The sequence below is a fragment of the Rhodnius prolixus genome, unplaced genomic scaffold (genome assembly GCF_049639745.1).
Source record: "Rhodnius prolixus isolate KJV_2025 unplaced genomic scaffold, Rpr scaffold_3, whole genome shotgun sequence".
NCBI classification, from domain to species: domain Eukaryota; kingdom Metazoa; phylum Arthropoda; class Insecta; order Hemiptera; family Reduviidae; genus Rhodnius; species Rhodnius prolixus.
In genome coordinates, this window is record NW_027411603.1 from 49,716,690 (window position 1) to 49,732,948 (window position 16,259).

Sequence of the window (16,259 nt, forward strand, 5' to 3'; positions counted from 1 at the left end):
ACCGTTATCATTATAAAATGAACCAAAAAATTGCATTAATTGCATATAAAATAATCTTACTAGCAGCTTACTTGATCTAATTTAAGCAATTCTTCAGGTGTATCCGGTAGTTGACCCAAAATTAATGGTGGATTCAAGTTTACTTCTTTGCCTAAAGAACGTACCACTTCTTCCCGATTGTAGCGATCAGCAAATACACAGGATGCAGGAATAAGACCATGAGCTGTATAGCTGATGGCTCGAACGAGTATTCTGAAAGAAATTTTATTTGTTAATATTAACGATATTTCGAACGTTAATATTATTTAATAATACAAGCAAAAATCATGTCAACTAATAAAAGACTAAATTCAAAAATAATGCGGATTTAGACCTGGATAGCCAATTGAAATTCACATTAGGGCAGATATTAGGGAAGACCTAGAAATATTATGACGTTCTTCGTCAATTGTTTACAAACTTCCAAACCGATGATAGTAATTATCGCTAAATAGCTGTAGAGGACCTTATATAGTTGGGTATTTCACGGAAATTGACGCGAAAGGAGAATTAAATGTATGTGATCAGGTTAAAATAGCAACATTCCCTCCAAGTTCAGCTAAAATGATCGCTTACCAAGAAAGATATTATGTGGAGCTAAAGCATAGATCGGGTGCCTATACAGATGGTTGGTTGGAAGCTACAGAAAATGAATTATGAATGGTAGATGTTAGAAGATACCACCAAAAATCCCAAAATTAGGGACTAGTAACAATCTCTCTTGTATATGAATCTCAAGGTTTTTAGCTCGAAATTGATAATACTAATATTCAATCCTAGCAGCCTCTTACAGACACTGAGGCGGTGATGAACGAAAAAACACCATCCGGAGACCCGGCCTTGCACCCAAAAAAGGCTCCTACCGCCAATTATCTCAGATTTTTAGCTCGCCTTAAATTATATATCATTTTTAAAATCATGGTTTAAGTCCAAATTTTGTCTTACCTAAATTGATCCCTTCCATTTAACATTTCTTGTTTGATACTTAGAATTACTGGTCCTAAATCTTCATCATTTGTAAAATAATTCCAATGTTCATGCCCGTAAAAGTATTTTTCATAGGTTTCTTGTTCTACTGAGGTCAACTCAAAACATTGGTTTTTCTCCCATTGTTCCTCAATTACACTCTTTTTCCTGGTCAAGGAAAACAAAAAACAAAAAATTGTATCTACACACAGTAAAGATTTGGATTAACAGATTCGATGTAGAGTAAGACTAGAAAATAGTTACTTGTTAGAGCTCAAATAATCTTGCGCTAATGATGAGCGCTTTTCATCATTATTGGTCACAATCACCTACAAGAAATCACTCACCTAGGTTCATCTTCATCATCTTCCAACAGGAGATCATGTCGCCTATAATCATCCATCCCACCATCATTTCCTTCAGTTTCACCACCCTCAGCACCATCATCATCTCTTTCTGATTCACTTTCATCCCAAATTGTATCCGATGCAATTTTCTGCCTTGAACATTCAATCCAATAGCCAGGTGTGGGTATCAAATTATGTGGAAATTCTTCACAGAATTCGTCTGAAAAATAGAGCAGTATTTTTTTTTTTAATTTTGTTTTTCTTATTATTTGGTTGGAATTAATTACATTCTGTAAAAAGTAGACAAAACTGTAATTATCTGTTTAAATAATAATAATAATAATAATAATAATAATAATAATAATAATAATAATCAGATTTATTAAATCCAATGATGTGACGGATGATTTGATGATGTCAGGTGCAGTGGAGTCTGCAACAGTCTACTCACTGTAAGGTAGAACACCAAACGAAGCAATCGCTCGGGGCTTGGTGTTCGAGCTTAGAGTGAGTTGACTACAGCAAATTAATTTTGTAAATCTTCAAGTAGTTCTTCTACATATAAATTATTATTTCTTTCATGATTCCATTTTTGATGGATTAAACATTTTAAAGTGAAGTAAAATGTTTCAAGTAACAAATTAAAGTGTTTCTGAGAGATCTCTTTAATTCAAGCATCCAATTATATTATCACTATTATAATAATTAATAAAATATTGCGATATTTTTAAATTAAATATAAAGAAATTCGTAATAATATTTATCTGTATGAGTAAAAGTTATGATCAATCAAAAAATAATCAAACCCAAGCTTTTGCTTTTAGCAGAGCTTAATCCAGCTTATTACTTTTTATGTGTGTGTAACTTTTGGCTTGATTCAAGCAAAACAATTGTGGCAAACTTTAACATTAGGACTTTGCTGTTTTAGATTGAATGAGTTCCGATCCCCAGATACAGGCTGGCGGCCCCTTGATGTCTGCTGGGGAAAAATCCAGGGCCGCTCCTAAGCTCGGAAAATCAGGAATGCGAAACAAAAGTCCCACTTTAGAGGTATTTATATTTATTTATTTAATTTTAAAAAATATGATTCAGTATTTAGTTTAATTACTTGCTAATTTAACAGAATTGAAACTATGAAACTATCAGGAGGAAACTACCAACTTTAAAACATGGATTAAGATGTATCTAATCTTTGGTAAGAGGAGTAAGATGGTGGAATCTTAAGTGCAATTACTGGTTGTAATTAAGAAATCTGTGGAGAGGACGGCAGCCTATTAGAAATAGAAAAGACAATATCAGCATGCAAGCCAAAGTCCTCGTTCTTCGAAACCTTCCTAACAAGTTTGAACTTTTCTCCAAATAGCTTCATATTCTTGCGCCTAATCAATGTCGTAGAGCAACTTCCATCAAAGAAAATGCTTTTACTTAGTTTTTTTTTTTTACAGATGATTAATCATATAATATGAAGCTATTTGGAGAAAAGTATCAGGTTGCAAGATTTATTAAATACCTTTAACCAAGAAAAACCACCGATTCGAGGAAATGCCCTCAAAAAACCCTTAAATTAAACTAAAAAAAAAAAAAACAGCGGATTGCTTTGCAAAAAAAGTAAAGTCAAAGACATTTTTAAAAAGTATGTCTTTTAAAAGGTTCTTTGTAAGATACATTGCTTTTAAAAATCATCTTTTCGTATGATTTTTATGACAGAATTTAGAATCTTACTTTATGTTGACCAACTCAATTTTGATTTTAAAAAAAGGAAAGTTAAAACCATTTTTGGGGAAGACTTTATTCAATCCATATTTTTTTCTTCATTTCCTGTGTAGGAGGTGTCTGGAGCAGAGAATAGTTTTTAGAGTAAGGATTTCTAGGTTATGATTCTTGATATAAAGTTTATGACTGAAGTAGCGAAGACTTATGAACAATAGTTGGGCATCCAACACTGAGCGACGACATACACTCGGACCCAGTAGCGTTCCAAGGGACGCCGCCCTTTCACCCATTAAGTTTTTAGATAGTCAGTAGTTACTTAGGGCCAGTATAATACATGCAAATGACTTTACTTACTCTTTGGTGGCCATTGCAAATGATAAACAATATTCTTCCGTGATTGAACAAGTAATTTTTCTTGTAATAGCCTAAGAGCATTGTAATGGTTGAGGAGAGAGATGTTGGTTGTAGACGTTGATGGATAAATAACACTTTTAGTATCGGTATAAGATATTGTATATTTATATGACTGACTGCCAAGGACTGTATACTTTAACTACAAGAACAGAACAGACTGACTGACGTGGCTAAAACGATGTGTACAATTAAAGTGTAAGACTTTGAACCGAATTCACAGAATCTCCTTTTTGACTTTCCTCTCGTTCTTATATACATTCCCGAGCCTCCCTTCTCTGTGTGCCGAGGGGGCTGTCTCTCTCTCTCTCTCTGGCTAGAGTGGGTGAGTGGTGGGGTTTCACTACCCCTACGCTAGAGTGGATGAGTGGTGGGGTTTCACTACCCCTACGCTAGAGTGGATGAGTGGTGGGGTTTCACTACCCCTACGCTAGAGTGGATGAGTGGTGGGGTTTCACTACCCTTACAAGCATAAACCGATTTGATGTATCATTTTAGGACACAATAAACTCAGAAAGCATCTCCAAAAGGTTGGGTTCATCCCTTATGGGAACCGTGATAAAATCCAAGGGAGCGGTGACTTAAATATTCAGTCCCTGCAGAATATTAGCTAATTTTCCGTATAAGAACCCTGGTATTTTTTTTTTTTGGTAGGAGGTGATTCTACGCTAAAAACCCAGCCCTGATTGCGAGTCCTAAACTAATCTATCCTATTTGATGATTTCTATAAAATTTAAGTCCACCTTAAAGGTAAATCTTTTATTTGAAGTTAATTTACAGTCCATATTGTTTCTCTTACGCCCTATAAACGTAACAGACAGCACGAGTAGTCAATGAAAAATTGAAATATAAGAAGCTGGATTAAAGATCTGTCAATATTTGCATTCATTCATAACTAATATAAAGATTACATTCCTCCAGAATAATTTCAAAGTTTTGAAAACTAAAATTAAAAAAATAGAACTAGACTTAACTTTAAGTGCTACAAATTTAAATAATAAAAGTTAAATAATAAAATAATTACTAATCTAGAAATGCAGAAATATTTGTAGATAAACTTATTTTTATTTTTTTAAAAAAAGTATAAATTCAAGAAAAGCATAATTTAAGCTAAGCTTTTTCTTTATAACAATTACAATAATATTTGATTAAGCTTTTTATATTTTTATTTAAATATAATTAATAATATTTTTTTTGCCCCTTTTGCTTCTGTCAAAATGTCGATCACCTCAACAAAGCAACTAATTTCTATTTGCAATAATAGACATTATATTTTCATTGTGTTATTAATTCAAAGATTTGACAGCATTCTTCTCTGACGGGAAATTACATCAAGCATTGTTAAAAAACTTAGATCAATATTCTGTTGAAGTGATTTTTTTTAAAACATGCTTATAAGCAATAGATATATTATAATTCCAAATGGAATCCTGTTTTAATTTCTCTTAAACCGTTTTTTTTTCTGGATTATATTCGCTGAATATTGCTGAAAAATGAAGATAAAGGCTTTTTAATTTGTATTAAGTCATTATTTTCAAACAAAACGCTCAAAAAACAAATTAGTGCTGAATTTGAAATCATGCTTTCCCACTTAATTCAAGTTTAAGATACTACTATACCATTTTTTGTTAATTTTGAAAAGTCTCCACAAATAATAAAAATTACGTTTTTCATTTTACAAAACTCTTACTGAAAAATTTCAGTACGCAACTGGGAGGTTTCATTTATTTCAAGCGGCCAAACTGGTAACTGAAATTACTAGAAAATGTATGCTTTTCATAACATCATGAAATCTAAAAGTGATTAATATTTTGTGTGAACTGTTCTGGTTTCTCTGGAAAGTCTGTCAATTAAATAATCTCCAATCTTGGGCCTCCAAAGTAGAGGAAGTCCGGGATTAACTGACATGGATTTCGTTGAACTCATAGAAAAAAAAGAAGAAGTAAATGGTTGGCATTAGAAAAATGTTGCTAGAATGGAGGTCTAGAGGCATCCAACTCAAAGTAGTGTAAATAGTAATAGTAGTGTAACGTTGAGGCAGACGAGAGGACAATCCTTGAAGATGTTTCCCAAGAGGACACTGCAGAATTAGGAGCAAAGTACGAGGTACAAAACAGGACACCAGGGAGATAATCCCTGACTACTCCCTCTTCCTAGAACTTCCTCTGGAGAGGTCAGATTTCTTTTTGATCTTTGGAAGCCACACTTCTTAGAATGTTTGAAGAACTCTGAAGACGTGGAGTGGGTAGAGAGCGCCACGCTTCCCGGTGAGCTTGAGTTAGAGAGGAATATACCCTACTTGTATGGGATCCTTTTAGGGTTGCTTTCTTCAGTCGTATTTATGGAGAGAAATGAAGTGGCTCCTGGAAGTAGTTATCCCTGCCGGCCCATATTTGTCCTAGAACTCCTCCTGAGTTTCTATATGAATTGTTTCATCACTTGAGGGCCCAATAGATCGAATAAAGATCACAGCACAGAATTTCACGTAAAAAATAAGTGTTATTTAGCGAGCTGCTTCATAGTAGAAAGTCCTTCAGGAAGTCATACTGTAGTGCAATCACGGTATGAACGCGTTAAATTCCATTTTTTCCCTTCAGGGAAAACACTCAAAAACGTTTTTAAAACAGCAGAAATTTTATAGCCAATTTTTTTGAAAATAATGTTGGTTTTAAAAATACCGACAAACTGTTTAAATTAAAGAAGTACGGACAAAAGATTTTTCACGTAAGGTAAGAGAAATTAAACAATAATAAATAAAACAGATTTTAAATTGAAGTTACTATACTATTTCATCAAACCAACTAGTATAAATACATAATTTTGGAGAAAAAAAAGCAATTAAATTAATAATACAAAAAAAAAAAAAGAAGCTATTTTAAATGAAACATACCTGAACATGCCTGCGGAGGTAATGGAAATATTAACGTTGTTGAACTTTTCCTTCTAGCGACTGCACAGCCAAGTGATTGCGGCTTGAAACTGCGCAATTGTTGCATAAAATCTGAACACTCCATAAGTGCAACATCTGCAAAATGTAGGTCACAGAGGATTTGATTCTTGAAACGACGGGCCCGTTTTTGATTTGGCCCCGTCAGATTTAGACCACATGAATTGCAACGTAAACATTCCTCGTGATAATGGTTATTGTCATATAATGGTGAAGGTTCTGTTGTTGTTGTGAACAGAAAAAAAGGAAAAAAAAAATAAAGTATTTGTTAATAAAAAATAAAAGAAAAAGAACTTCAACTATATTACCAAGCTAGTTACAATGTTATTAGCTCATTAGTAAGCAGACTGATATCAAAAATAGTTTATCCGTCGTAGTAAACTTGTTTTCTTCCATTCTAATTGGTTGTAGACTTTCAAAGCAGATTTGTGTAGAGAATGTTACATATGTACATATTTGCCCGCCAGAAAGTGATGCCAAGAACATTTAGATAAGTGTAAGCCAAAGATTCAGTTAACACTGGACAAGATGAACATTCACATGACAAAAACATTATCAAATTAAGACACTCATATTTACTACATATATATAAATCTGTTGAGAATTCACAAAATAATCAGAACCCACAGAAACTTTATTTATGTAAGACTATATTCTCTACATAAATCTGATAAGAAATCACAGGCAAATAGGTAGGTACCTGTCGAAAAAACTACATGAATCTGATAAAAACTCACAGATAGTAGCGCGATATCTGTCAGAAACTTATATCATTGAAAAAACCACACATTTTACATAAATCTTAAGAAAAATCACAGATAGTGTATTAGACAATTTTTTAAAAATCAAAACTAACTAAAGAAACTTCTAATAAGCCAATCTCTGAAATAGAATTTATACCCATATTCTGATTCATGTAAAAAGAAAACAAGCCAATCCAATCGGATAAATTATTTTACAGTCCTGCAATACAGATCCCACTATGTTTTCAGACATAGCAGTTGTATTAAAAATATCTTAAAACTATACAAAAAAAATATGCTTCACCAAAAAACAAAATAACAGCATGAGATCATTAGCTTTATTTAAAAAAATTAAAAATATCAACAAAAAAGACAAACTGCATTAAGCCATTCAAATAGAAAAAAAAGTCAACATTGTTTCTTTGGTTTAGTTCAACCTTAAATAATGATAATCATAAATGAATAAAAAAACTTTTAAAAGATAATAAATAATTATTTAAAGCATTCAAAAAAAAAAAAAATTGAAAGTATTCAAAGTGGTTGACTTTCTTCGTTATTTATTAATAAATCTTCGTTATTTATTAATTTTCTAATCTACATAAGAAATTCTAATATATAAAATTTATGATTCATGAGCACTTTAAAATAAAATAAAAACAAATCGTTAATTGTAGTGTTATCGAGGATTTTTTAATTTGTTTTGTTTAAAAAAAAACTAAATAAATAAAAACAGAAAATGTTGTTTTTTTTTAGAATAAGTAATTGTTTTCCCTAAAAACTGACATGTTTATTAAATTTATTTTTTTTACAAGTATTTTGAAAGTAAAAAAATATATATATATTAATTCCGGCATACTTAGGTCCTTGTTATATAAAAAAAAAAAACAGAAAATTTTCAAACGTGGACCCCCCCCTCGTTGTAGATGAATAGTTGTGGAGGGGCAGGTTAAACTGTTGTGTGAAGTGTGAAGTTTAAGTGAATCAACAAGTATCAAAACAATTTTCTCCCATTTTACAAAACTACCTCGTCTTGTTAAAAAGAAATTTATTATTTATTAATTAAACAAAAAAAAAAAGCACGAATCGTATTATTGTTTAATTTTGTTTTTTTAAAAAAAAGAGGTTATATTCCACAAAAAATAATTTGTTTGCCCAGTAAAATTTTACAAGCATATGAAAATTAAAAAATTGGGTTAAATAAATTTAGGTTAGGTTGGAAGGGAAGGACTAGATGAAGAGTTTTTTTTTGTTAAAAATGAGGTTAATTTTTGTTTTTTAAAGCTTATTAATTTGGCCCAAGATGCTTTAAGGTTTTATTTTTTTTAAAGAATTATTGAGAGCTACTTCACTTTTCTAAAAAATATCTACATTAAAACAAAATGAATGTATCAATGTATGAAAATAAGTATAAATAATCTTTGAAAGAAAGAAAAGTACCTCGTGTTTTTTTTTTTTTAAATTAAGTATTCAGTTTAAGTATTCCATAATTTTTTTTTTGCGACACATCACTTCAAAGCAAGTAGTATCCACTGAAAGAATGTCCCACAAGAACACGGTAAGTTTCGAGTCTATTTGATCAGAACAATTATTTATCTCCACACACGTACTAGGAATGAAAAAGATTTTATAATTAGACCTTTATTTTGGTCTCTTATTAAAACAAAATTTACACCAGTATGGTTACTAAGAATTGTATTTATTTATTTTGATTTTTTGAGCACATGTACACAATACACAAAAAACTTCGTCAAGAGTTCAAAAACTAGAACAATTTTTTGTTTGTAGTTTTTAGGTTGAAGGTAAAAAAAAAAAAATAACTGACGCCAAGTAACTAAGAAGACTGACTGACTTTTTAATGGGAAATTACAAAAAAAGGGGAGTGTTTACTAATTTCTGCCAATGGAAGCCAAATAGGAAAGGAGCCAATTGAACAAATTTTTTTCTTTTTTGGGGGGCGGTGTTCCATGTGTACAAAGTGTTATATCAGCTGGTTGACTAAAGCGCGGCTAGTTGGTTCACGGTGGATGTTACCACTAGGATTGGTGGCTCTAAAGAGAGTAAAGGAAAGGAGGCACAATTCTCTCTCTCTCGGCGTTGTACAGGCCTTTCCAGAGAGTATATCGCTTACTCTCTCTCACATACACATCCCTCTCTACTATTCAACCCAAAACCAACCCTATCTCTCTGTACTAAGGGCGGCACAACTCCCTCGCAATCAATACCAAAGTACACCCCCTCCATGGCTTTGGATTCAACACCCGTTTTCCACTTAGAATATTCCTTCCCACTTGTTGATTTCGAAGCGGTTTCTCAACACTTCTCACTCATGGCTGTTCCTTAACACAAATCAACCCACATATACATTATACCTACTCTCAACAACAATACTTCAACTTAGTCAAGGAAGAAAAAGTAAAGAGAAACTATTCCCCAACGAACACAGGACAAGTTTAACTGCGAAAAAGAAACTAACACTTGAGACTGATAACTTGATAATATGCCTAATAGTAAATTTTAAGCTTAAGGCTTAGCAACTCATTTTAAGATGAACTCAACAATTTTCATCTATCTTTTAAAACAAAACAAATAAAATTCCATCAACAACAACTCATTTAAACCATTAAATATGTAATCCATATTCTCTTTCACAAATTTTCCACAAGTTAAATTCTAAATTTTAACTCTCAACTAGAAATCAAATGCAACTGATTGCATTAAAATGTAAAAAAAATTGAAGTCAAGTAGAAGTGAACAGCTAGAATGAGTGGATGGTACTACACTCTGTAGGCCTGATCTAGAACTAACTCTGAAACCGCTTCTACTTACATATCTTATTATTTCAATTCTGAAGGAATTAATTGTTCCTTCAATTATGTAGAACATTTTATTTTCTTTTTTTTGAGTGGAATAATCAATTTGTGTTTTCTTTTACCCACATATTTAGAATGTTCTGAAAGGTATCAGGAGATTCTAGTCCACTTAATCAGGAATATTTGGCATCCACAGGCAAACTAGTAGCTCCTTAACAAATTCACTTACTTTATGGATGATTCAGTGAATGGATAAGCCACATCAGAGATAGCTTTATTCAAAGAAAGAGATTTCGATTTAGTCCCTCTCTTCAAATCAGCAATAACATTAAATGGAAGTATTAAACTAATGGTTGAGGTGCTAGACGCTGGATAAATCTAACCTGACTGCACTGAGAAGGCTCATACTCTTCCAGATGTTGAAGCTTCGTAAAAAGAAAAAGAACTTTGTTTCGTTTTGATTATTGATCTTAAATGGTCTTTTTTAAAAAATCTAAACTATTAAAGATTTCAGCACTTCATCAGGAGCTCTGATCTGTGCTTAGCAAAGTGTAGAGTACAGATATTACTAAACAATCCTTTAGGAACAGATTCCACAAAACAAAATTTTATATATCGAAGAGATTGTTTATAATTTGGCACATTTAACTATATTAGGCTGATCAGAAGACTGTATGTATCTCATGGATATGATCATCTAATTTCCCCTACAAAATTACTTACATAATATATACGCTGAAGGCCCAATAACAATTTTATTGGAAAAGATGGTAATACTACGGTAGATGTACTGTAAATGACATTATGACTGATTATTCAACTACATCTATATCTGAAGGGGAAAGCAAGCAATAGGAACACAGAATCAACAAGCCAACAGATTAGGCGGAACATAAAAGTATTTATATACTATATCCCGTAAATGTCCACTCAAAAACCAACAATTCTTTAGAAACTGCAATTGCACGTCAGTATACAGGTCAGGCTTCACATTATTTTGAAAAAATAATGAAATAGCACACAATAAAAAACGAAACTATCTTAGCACTTCACGCCATAGTGCCCAATAATAATTTAGCACTAGCAATTCTAGGATTATTGCCAATAAAAATAACAAAAACGTGGAAATATTTTAGGGCTTCCATCTCAATTACTAACAGAATTAACACTAAACTAAATGAAATTGTATACCACATCTCAAAACCCAATTAAAGAAGGTCAGCGGTAACAGCTGGTATCACCTTGATGTAACCACAACAGAGTATACTCGTACTCTCAACATGTACGAGTAACATACTATGTAATTTCTTCGGCACATTCCTGCAAGTGACAACGTTTAGTTAAAATCGCTTTTTCAAAACTTAGATTTAACAAAACTAGGTTTTCGAAATATTAAGAAGTAGCAATATGGAGAATACTTGATGGAAGATGTATATTGTAGTGACTGTCAGCCTTAAAAGCCTTAACCTACAACAATCAACCGTAAATTTAAATCAAGAAATAAGCTGCAGAAAGAATTTACGAATCGAGAAATTTGAATTGGCTACGTAGTGACAGAGAATATTAGTAAATTGGTGTGATCCGGAAGAAGGTTGTACGGAAGTGGAGAAAAAAACCATATAAAGCTGAGGGATCCATTTTCATGCTACATCAAAAAAGAATTTCAAGTGCAAGCAAAACATTAAAATGCTGCAGAAAATCAATTCCATAATAGAAAATTTTTATCAGACTTCTTTATGTGGATTGAATAGAAGTTAAGGAGCAGAGAAATGGATTTTTGGAAGAGGTATGTGAGAAGTATTAAACAAGGAATTGACAGAGTAAAGGAAAAAGTGAAAGTTAAAAAAAATCTTGTGAAAGCGTTAAAGAGTAATTAACATTGACCAGAAATGACAATTACGGTGCAGACATTTGAGTAGGATGGCTTCAACTGGGTAGACAGATAATATTATGATGGTCGCGTCAAGAGAAAAGATGAAGATGGCCACGTCAAGAATGGAATCCCAAGAAGAAATGACCGGTATTAGCCTGACGGCTGATAATTGGCCAGACAAAGAAGTGCCTTTGACTTCAAGCACGATCTTTAAAAGTTGGGACGAGCCATCATAAGGTATTTACTTTCTTTTTTTTTTGTGGTAGTGGTGTGCGTTTTTTAAGTGTGTGATTTACCGGTCTGTGTGCTGGAATCGAAGAAAGTGCTCGATGTCTCGACGGTCATAGTGGCTAGCGTACCATCGATGATTTGTGCGCTAGAATCACGACGTCCTCTGTATCTTGCACAAAAGTCATCCGATTGTGAAGATTGACGGCGAAAATTTCTACAGCGTATCATTTCTTCGGTAGTCGACTGGCGGCGAAACCCTCTAGCGATCAGTATCTCTTCGGTGGTGGACTGTCGCCGAATGGCCGGGGCATGCGTGGGCGGTGGTGGAGGTGGTTTACAAGGTGAAGCATCTCTAGAAGAACACGTGGACGATGATTCTGGCGATCTAGGCGATCTTGAGCCTCGTCGGCCCATTATTGAGGTGGATTGTCGGCGAAGGCGGCTTCTCCGTGGACTTGGTTCACGATCACCTCCTCGATCTGGACTCAACCTGCTGGAAATTTTTAATGGTATTGTAAATAGAGAATAATCTGAATGTTAGAAATTCACCTTATACATTTGGGTTTAATGAGCGCAAGTTCATTTTGTTGCAAAACAAATGGCATCAAGGAAGAATTTTCACCTAAGTCTTACTAGATCTAGAAAACTAGACTTTATAAAAACAGCTGACAGTACAAGAATTCAAGAAAAGAGTGTAAATACTGAAAGTTAGCGATAAAAAGATTATTGCTATTGCAATCAGCGACCATTTGTAATTATCAAGATTGGCCAGGATAGAAGGAATGCATCTAACATTCCTGCCAATGCTTTGGAAATATTTATGTCTAACTTCAGGGATATGTATGCCTACTAATATTGCAATGTAGGGATTTTGGTTGGCTAATTTAATAATGCTGTAGCTGTTTAGCATATTTTATAGATACAGATTATTGATAAAAAAAACTCGTTTACAAAAATTCTACAGTCCTAAAGATGGACATCAAAAAATCGAATTGGTTAAAAGTTTGACATTATTACAAATAATGACTGAAACTGGCAATAATCTTTCTTCCTATTAGATTATTACAATGTGTAAACAAACATAAAATGGATAAAAAAAATTATTAGTTTTTAAGGCAACTATTCAAACTAAGGTAATTATTTTTAAAAAACTAAAATACTTTTTCTTTTTTTTTTGCACATGTTATGTGTGTTTACACATTCTGTTTTTTGTACAGAAATATTTCCGAAACTAGAGCGCGAATTAAGAATTTTTTTTTATACCCTTAACAATACACGACAATCAAAAGCACTATTAAAAAAATTAATAATGTTTAGGCGAACTATGAAATGAATAAGTTTAAGGCAAAACTTGATAACTAACTAAAAATCAATTTTTGTAAAGGTTTTATTTAGAGGTGGATGATAAACCTAAAATCTAAACTACCATAGCCGAGTCTAGGATCTTTTTAGGCAGCTAGCTTTTACTGTCCAGCTATTCTACTTAGACTATTAGGCAACGGGTAAAAAAGTTAAATTGAGCGAGAAACCTTCACCAAGGGACTCATCTAGATCAAGGGTCTTATCAAAGTCGTGAGTTTCCACATGAGTGTGCCCTACTTAAAGTCCATGCATGCTTGAATACCATATAGTATTTCTTCAAGTCTTTTCTAGAGACACGTTTCCTTGCTAAGACATCTATTTTGCAACCTTAAAGCTTTTTTTTGCAACAAATCATTTAAAAAACAAAAATTATTTACCTGGCCCTTGAATCTCTACGAGAAGGCCTACTTGCCGTACAGCTGGCTGAGTCCGGTGATAGGGAATCTCGCCTGGCTTTGCGAACCTGTCCTTCCTCAGGATCAGGACTCAACGTTGCTTGCGACCCTCTTCGACCTTGGCCTGGCCAGCTTTCATCAATAGCCGTACTCTGCCTGGTCAATCGGGGGAATTTCCCATCTTTAGTGCTGGGTCTACGTTCAGGTGACGCATGGCTTCTGGAATCACGACGTCCACACTTGTACAAACCCTGTTGGTGGTTTCTATTCAAACGGGAAGAGAAATTTTTGTCATATTGGTTATGTTTTACTTGGGTAGTTGAATCTCGCCTGGTGGCCAGCAATGGATGCGGTTGTGACGTAGTTGTTGTCGTAGTAGGAGGAGGTGCAGCGGCTGAACCTGACGTAGTGGCCGCTGAAGCTGTAGTGTTGGTAGCTGTTGGAGAAGTGGACGTTGCGGAGGTTGTTGCCGCAGGAATAGCCGATGGAATGGTTGCTGTGGTTGGAGATACAATTGGCTGTGGGCTTGTCGGGGAGGTGGCCGCCACGCCAAATGTTGGAGCGCTTGGTGGTGCTTGCGAAGGTGACACCGACGGTGGGGTTACTGAGCTTGTAATGATGGTGGGCGGTTGTATGCTTTCTAGATTGTGAGGAGCGTCAGAAGCTGTGGATGATGTACTGGGTCTTTGTTGTTCTCCTCGTCTCCTACTCGATCTATGCTGATGATGGTGATGATGATGATGATGGTGGTGATGACTTCGCGATGATTCTCCAGATCCTCTCCTCGAACTGGACACAACACTGTCCCTGCGACCACTTCTCGCACTGTCGCCTGAACCACGTCTTGGCGTAGCACTGGCCACAATCACTGTACTTTCCCGTCTAGAACCCCACAGTCGAGCAATGTCCGAACGGAAATCCGATATTGCACTGGATTTATTTGAAGCGCTCTTCACACCAGAATCGGCCGATGATTCTCTTCTCTTGCGTATCTCCGTACCACCGTGCGTTTGTTGTCGTCCCCATGGTAGGCTTCTGGCTAGATCGGCCAAAGTTTCCCTACGCACAAGCTGTGCTTGTTTGCTACCTCGGCTGGTCTTGGCTGTAGAACCTCCCCATTCGCGTAAGATGTCGGTCAACTGTGCCAGGCTGCTTCTTCTTCTCCGTTGTGGCGGTGGAGATGTTTCCCGAGTCTCGGTCGGCGGTGAGACTGTCGTTATTTGGGCTGCTGAATCCCGACGTCCTGGACCCAATCTGCACAAAACATAACATCATTGAAATGATTTCATTTTAATTAAAAAAAAAAAATCTAAAAATTAAAGTACCAAAAAATACTACCATTTATTATCAAATTTAAAATTAAGACAACTTTTAAAAATTGATCTTCCATTCGAAGGAAGTGTTTTTCAAGTTTCCCCAAATTAAAAAGAAAATAAATCGCGTAAACATTCCCACATCTCCCGCTTACTCCATTTTCATAATTTAGTTGGGCACTGATAGTAGGTGATAATTCCTTCTGAATTTTGACAATCATCGTTCAGGGCTAACTTTGTTATTTAACAAACGTAATTCCTATAGTTTTAAATTTTTTGAAATCTAATTTTTTCTTCATAAAAAATGTCCTTTAGATTAATTGGTTTCGTCAGTTTTTCTCGAAAGTAGGGATAAATCGAAAATGTGGTTAGGTTCACAGTGCACTGTGTTTGATTTTTTCGACTTATCACTTTAACGTGGTGAGACCTAAAGTGTAATTTCTTAATTCAAACTGAGATATTCACAGTGACAGATATTCTTGTAAGCGAATCACTCAGTATGTATATTATATTCATTTGTAGGAAAATAAGGAGATATATAAGTGAGAGATTGAAGTGTTATGTTTCAGTGCCTTGTCCAACTCGTGCCCTTTGCTACGTGCTCTCTAGTGTAGCACGGAGATCAATCAAGTCGACTTAGAATAAACATACCATGTTTACATCTATACCCGGCTAGCTACTGTGTGCTTCACACAGTAAACAGTTACTTCGTGCCGGTTGTAATTCACAAATGTTCTTCAAAATACTATCGTTGAAATCATGTATATTTTATTTTTTATCAACATTATACACGTTTGTAGCCATACATTACAGGGACGCATACTTCATTTCTTCCACATGAACTGTTCGTAAATAGAATTATTCTAGAAAAATGTATATAATATAAATCTGTATGTATGTGATGCAAATACGAAGTTTGCAGGAAATCCTAGGAGACACTGTCCAGCAAATGAACAATCCACTGAGTAAAGAGGTTATTTCCGGTAGAGAAATCAATCTTGATTTTAGTCACAAATGTAACTCCTCTTAACAGTATGCATGAGATAAGCCCGTAAATATCGGCAAAGTGGTGGTTAAGAGGAAATCGACTAACCTCCTTTCTACTACTA

General features: G+C 34.3%; 1 protein-coding gene across 4 annotated transcripts in view; it reads right to left on the reverse strand.

The window, feature by feature from the left end:
- Window positions 1-16,259, reverse strand: part of rsh (Rap GTPase activating protein radish) — a 310,270-nt gene that overhangs the window by 15,066 nt on the left and 278,945 nt on the right. For 3 of the 4 annotated variants that reach the window (XM_074126564.1, XM_074126563.1, XM_074126562.1), the window contains 6 exons: window positions 13,820-15,091; window positions 12,146-12,573; window positions 6,367-6,642; window positions 1,353-1,572; window positions 985-1,173; window positions 72-252 (listed from right to left, as the gene is read on the reverse strand). In XM_074126564.1, coding sequence (XP_073982665.1) covers window positions 72-252; window positions 985-1,173; window positions 1,353-1,572; window positions 6,367-6,642; window positions 12,146-12,573; window positions 13,820-15,091 — 2,566 coding nt within the window. The remainder of the gene's footprint in view (window positions 1-71; window positions 253-984; window positions 1,174-1,352; window positions 1,573-6,366; window positions 6,643-12,145; window positions 12,574-13,819; window positions 15,092-16,259) is intronic. The other variant, XM_074126565.1, reaches the window with a different exon arrangement.